The sequence below is a fragment of the Chaetodon trifascialis genome, chromosome 12, assembly GCF_039877785.1.
Source record: "Chaetodon trifascialis isolate fChaTrf1 chromosome 12, fChaTrf1.hap1, whole genome shotgun sequence".
Taxonomy (NCBI): domain Eukaryota; kingdom Metazoa; phylum Chordata; class Actinopteri; order Chaetodontiformes; family Chaetodontidae; genus Chaetodon; species Chaetodon trifascialis.
In genome coordinates, this window is record NC_092067.1 from 9,061,366 (window position 1) to 9,067,365 (window position 6,000).

At 42.9% G+C, this 6,000-nt stretch overlaps 1 protein-coding gene across 4 annotated transcripts in view; it reads left to right on the forward strand.

The window, feature by feature from the left end:
• The window catches only part of nalcn (sodium leak channel, non-selective), a 66,239-nt gene that overhangs the window by 35,771 nt on the left and 24,468 nt on the right, over window positions 1–6,000 (forward strand). For all 4 annotated transcript variants that reach the window (XM_070976639.1, XM_070976640.1, XM_070976637.1 and 1 more), the window contains 2 exons: window positions 609–746; window positions 1,217–1,291. In XM_070976639.1, the coding sequence (XP_070832740.1) occupies window positions 609–746; window positions 1,217–1,291 (213 nt within the window). The remainder of the gene's footprint in view (window positions 1–608; window positions 747–1,216; window positions 1,292–6,000) is intronic.

Consider the following 6,000-nt stretch of genomic DNA (forward strand, 5'->3'; position numbering starts at 1 on the left):
TTCCGCATTGCTCGTGCCTCATGCACCCACATGTATGCACACAGACGCGCACACATCATAGTTAATGATGTTTGGCTGCCTCCCCCACGGGCAGACCTGTTGCCGGGTTTATCTTTATCTGCGGTGACTGGGACGTGGGAGCGGGTGGGAGGGGGGCCGCTGTCTGGAGGTGAGATGCTAAGACGGAAGCGCAGGCGTGCCATTTGACTCCAGGGGCCACAGTGTTGCAGCTGGCTGTTCTCGTACACCTTCATCTGACCTCTACCAAGTAGATAAGAGGGCAGCAGAACAGAGTTAAAAAAAAGAAAAAAGAGATGGCTGTCTCCTCGCTTCCCCTCTGCTCTCTCTGGCTTATATTTCAACATCTCACAACGTCTTGCTAGAGAAGGATGTTCAGAAGGGGATATGCGCATCAGCTGTGTGATATTTGCTCTCCTGTGAAAAAGCATGTTTCAAATGTCAGATCTGTCTGTTTCTCTGCTCTGTAATTTCCTCCCCTTTTCTGTCTTTCTTTCCCTCTCATCACCGCTCCCACTTGTGTACTCAGTTGCCCTCTCTAGCCTTTTGCCTCTCTCGCCGTCTCTTATCCTGTGCTTTCCTCCCTGTAGGCATTCATGTCCATGTTCCAGATCCTAACCCAGGAGGGCTGGGTAGATGTCATGGACCAGACTCTGGTGGCTGTAGGTCATATGTGGGCTCCAGTTGTAGCCATTTACTTCATCCTCTACCATCTGTTCGCTACCCTGGTGAGGAACTCTCTGAGCTGTTTTAAACATAGAAGTCAAATAAGTTGCTGCTCAGCTGGACTATTTTGGTTAAGGCCTTCAGTTCACTGTATATTTGCTGCAGTATTCAAGTCAAACCCACGTTCTATTATTTTGGTCAGTAAACGCAGGTTTTACATGAATTGTTTTCTTAATGCGTTCGATTAGGGCCTCTGCCCATTCAGTGTTCTCTCGAGTGGTACCTCTAATCACAGTTAATCAGACTTGCAGGCGTAAGAACTGCTGACATTTCAGTGTTTAGCCTTCTGATATGACAGTCTCTGGATGACTCACACTTCAGCCCAGACAGACAGGATGTCTTCCACAGCAGAACAAGCAACAAATACAATTACTAAGCAGACTTTGTACTTTTGAAAAAGACCTATTTATTAACATATTGTAATATGTTGACACACAGCATACGTTCTCATGCACTTCTTATTCCATTTTAGATTCTGCTCAGTCTTTTTGTGGCCGTTATCTTGGACAATCTGGAGTTGGATGAAGACTTGAAGAAGCTCAAACAGGTAAGAAGCTTATGTAAATTATGTTCAGAGACTTAACAAGTTTGTGTTCAGATGTATTATCTTGTGCAGCCAGTCACAAATCACTTTCAACTCAGTCATATACAGTACTGACCAATCAGCAAACATAACATAATAATATGAATCAGCATAGCACCAATCTCCCAAGTCTTGTTAGCTATTATCACCTATTAAACCAGGGTGTCACTGATTCTCTCGCTGCACAGTTCAATTTTCACCTGAGAAACTCTATATGGTGGAAAGTTGAAGAGAAATCTGACAGGGTTTCTACAGATTTCTTGTTTGATTCAGATTGAGCAATGGCTGGGTTCACACACAGCTGTGCAGCCAGGTTGATGACTTTGATCACCATGCATTTCATGGCCTGCTTGAGCTCGGCAGCTTGATAGGACGCCGTTTCTGTCTAATCGGTTTAAGGATATACAGCTTCAGCGGGCATGTCAGTTTTCTTCCTCCCTTGTGCAACGTTGCAGCAGTTGGCGATGTGTGTTTCATCCTGTGGATATGGACAGTCAGTGCAGAAATTATTTGAATTTGTTACAATGAATTTAATTTATGTCATTGCCCTTTTATTAATCATGATAGCAGAAGGCAAGAAATTAAGGCTGTGTATGTATTCCAGTGCAAAACCTTTCTTTCATGAGACAGATTAACTAGCCAGAATAGCAACAGCAAAAGACCAAAATGTTAAAGTACACATGCAACACATTTAAAATGACACTGTCTCTCCCCATGATTCGAACTGCAAAACGACTTGTCTGCTGCTTTCCATTTCTGTGTGTTTTTTGCTGCTACACTTTGTTTGAAAGCCGTGCACTTTCTGTTGCTACCCTGGGAAGAGTCACAGGGTTATGTGCCCACATGTGGGCAGGCCTCTGAGTAATTTCTTCATTCTCACCTTTTTGGGGCTCTTCTCTTGAGGGTTGAGTAAGTGGGCAATTAACTTAAAAAAAAGGCAAAAAGCCTGTTGTGTGAAAAAGCTGGCACACAAGGCCTTGGTGCAAGCCATCGCTCAACGGGTGAACTTTAATAAGCAGTTTCTGTCATCAAATGCAAATGAAGTGTGGCTGCAGATGAATTTCTGAAGGGAAAATTGAATGGTCACAGACAGAGAAATGCCTAAATTTAAGGCCGGCTGTTTGTAGCCATATATTACGTTTGCATACAATAATTAATCTATAAGCTCACTGACAACAGGCTTGCACACACACACGCACGCGGTCATATAAACGATATGCACTGTGTGCACTCATATCCGGCTGGCAGGTCTCAGCTTGCCTGCGCAGGTTATTTCCCACCCACAGCTGAGTGATTAGGCGCAGTGACTGTAAAATTGCCTATTTTACAGGTGCTTCAATCACGGATATGGAGACTGACTATAAATAGACCATAGATGGTGATCACCCTCCCACAAGAGAACGCTTCTGCAAACATTTGGCAAAAGTCCATTGACATGGTCAACCTTTCATGGTCACATGTGGGCTGTGAGGGATGAGAAGCCAATTACAGAGTATGCGATGAATCATTTCTGCCTGCTGTTTGATGAATGACTTCATTGAGTCGGTACAGTAATGTTTGTTATTTGTCTCTAATGTGACTTGTGTCCATTGCAGGCTCTTTAAAAAAAAAGAAAAAAAATGACTATGTACCTAACATCCCCCCCACCCCCACCCCCTGCTCAAGAACTGTTTTGTTTCAGCGATTGTTGGATATCAATCTAGAGTGACAAAAGCCACGTGTGTTTTCTTTTCATTTTCAATCCTTTCTTCTTCACAGTCGGTCAAACTCACACACAGTAGCTGCGTTCAAATTAATTGGGAATGATGGAACAACAAATTGAAGCTGAATAAACTATTCAAGGAGTTTGTTTATGGAAATCATAGAATTTTGTCTTGGTGTTACTTTGAAGTCAAATATGGGATGATGTCTGTGTTTTTTGGCGGAAAGCGGGACAAATGCCACACACAGGTTCACAGAACATAGGATGATGTGTACAGTGATGTTATTGGTGGCATAATTAGTAGCTGTTATTGGCAAATGTGTCAAAGTCAGCTAATCAGAGTTGCATTTCCTGCCATACTGGACTTCTGTTTGTAGCTGCTGTGGAGAAAATTGTGTTTTTGAAAGTAGTTGGTGATACTGTCTCTCCCTCAACGTCCCATTCCCCGTCACGCTCCACATGTGTCAGTAAAATCGGTTGGAAAACATGTCAGCTCCCCTTAGACGCCATTGTATTTTGCTTCTATCCATGAAGGACTTCAAGCGTACAAGACGTGTGTGGCTGCAGGTGTGCCAGCGGCGTCTATATGTGTGTGTTTGGTGTGTATGCGTCACACTGAAATGAAAATTCAAATGTGCAGCCAGGCTTTGAGCGATAAGGCCCACCTGCGCCGCACAATTACGCATGATGACAGTGAACCACCCTTCAGATTATTTTCTATACTGATAATTCAATGCCAATGTCATGTTCAATGTGACATCCGTCATACTCTTGTTCTACAGTCCCTTCTGACTTTAACATAAAGTAATGGCTGTCAATGTACAATGAATTTATTTATTTGCATTGATGTAAGACCTCTCGGTACAATGCTTCAGAGCTGTCCAGATATTATCTCCAGGGTGCACTGGCTCTCTTAAAGGTGCAATTTGTATTATTTATGGGGATATACTAGCAGAAACGTTATATACTTTTCATCATTATGTTGTCATTTGTGTAGAATCACCAGAAAGTAAGAATTGTGGTGTTTTTGTTGCCTTAGAATGAGCTCTTTATATATCTACAGAGGGATTGGATCCTCTTCCACAGAGTCCACCATGTGGCACCTCCATAGTTCTACAGTAGCCTAGAATGGACAAACCAAAAGCTGGCTCTAGAGAGCACCTGTCTAAGGGAAATCCCTCTGAGTCTAAACATATGATTTCAGCCCAAAATCACAAATTTCCTGTAAGGGACTTTGCAGTCTGTATGGCACCCTCTATCCTTAGACCCTTAGAGGCTGAACAGTCTGTTGACTACTGGTATGTACAGACTCTGTGACTCTATGACTGAGCTGAGAATAGCACTAATGTTAACAACTCTGCAAAGCTAAAGCAGCTGTGACAGATTGCATCATGAAAATACATCTACAGGTCCTATAATGCCGTACTTCATCAAGGTGGCAATGTTAAAGTGGCACTCAAATATATATAAATATCTGCTCCATTACTGCCAACATCTGTGCTCAGTGGATCATTAAAGAAGCAGGTCAACATGGATGGAGTTACCAGGCAACACCTTCTGGTCGTCATCATGTCATCATCAGCTTTAACCTGTCACTTCATGCGAATAAGTGCGTGTGTGTGTGTGGGGGGGGGTGCTTGTTTGTGAAGCAGCAAGACGACTGTAGCTGCCCATGTTGCTGATTTGATAATGACATCATCAGTAAAGCAGGTAGCTAAAAACATCTGTCATCATTTGTATGCTGATGGCAGCTCAGCCTTACAGGGGAATGACTTGCATCTGTCAACCCCGACAGACCATTTGTCTTGATTTCGATTTTCATCTAAGAGTCAAAGCTTGAAACACCAGGAGAAACACACAGGCGTGTGAGCAGTCGCGCTGTGATCTGATCAGCATTAGCTCGCTCTGCTGTGATGTCTTGTTGCTTTAGTGTTGTGTGACGTGAGCTGTTCGCAAGTGAAACAGTTGTGAATCAGGTGCATGTGCACACACACTCACATGTGCACACACAAACACATGTGTACGCATAAAGAGTGGCCATTGACAATTAGGGAAGTGAGAGTAAGCAGGGCTGCAGCTAATGAGCAATCATTTTATTCCACGAAGAAGTAGCAGGAATTTCTTAATAGCACACCCGCTTGTACACACACACACACACACACACACACACAGACTTTTGTATGTGTGTACCAGTGCACGCTCCACTCATCAGTGTTGATTAGGATAATGCATTTATCGCGTGAAATTAGGTTTGCTCGAAAATTTTAATGAAATGAAGTCTGGGACAGGAGACAGGTAGACAGCAGAGGAAAGCAGAAGTGACGGGAGGAAATAGAATCCCCCCCACCTTACCCCCCAGCCTCCCCCCATATACACACATACATCAGCCTCCCAGGTGTGTTCCTGTTCAGAGCTGATGTGAAACTTGGGAGAGCACTGACCTGCTCATGAAATATCATTTTAAAACAATGATACAGCAGGTATGGTTTGGTTTTTGTTGTGCACTCAAGTGACGTTGGTATTTCTTCGAAACTGCGGAAATTTTCACTAAGTTTAAGCATAAATGTTTGGTTGTTTCATTGTTAGGAAGTGACCATTTGAATCATTTTGTTTGTCAGAGTAAAGACACAACACAACGTTTCATTATTTTGGTAAATGAAATACTGCATATCTTCAGAATGTGATTTTGATTTGTTGTTGCTGCATTTTTGGATGCCGGTCGAGGAATGGCAGTGAGTTGCATATACTGCACAGCAACTTTGAAGAAAGACATCTATTCTTAAGAGGCTGACATTTTCCTCTCTTCTTGATACAATTCATTCTTTTCCAGTGGTAAATGTTGGCAGTGTTTTTTTACTTTCTCTTTTTTTTATTAACTTGCAGTGTAACCACGGTTGACAGTGACCGTAAAACAGCAGACAGTCCTCGGCATAGATCTAAAATGTCAAAGTGCCACCCAGAAACAGAGGAA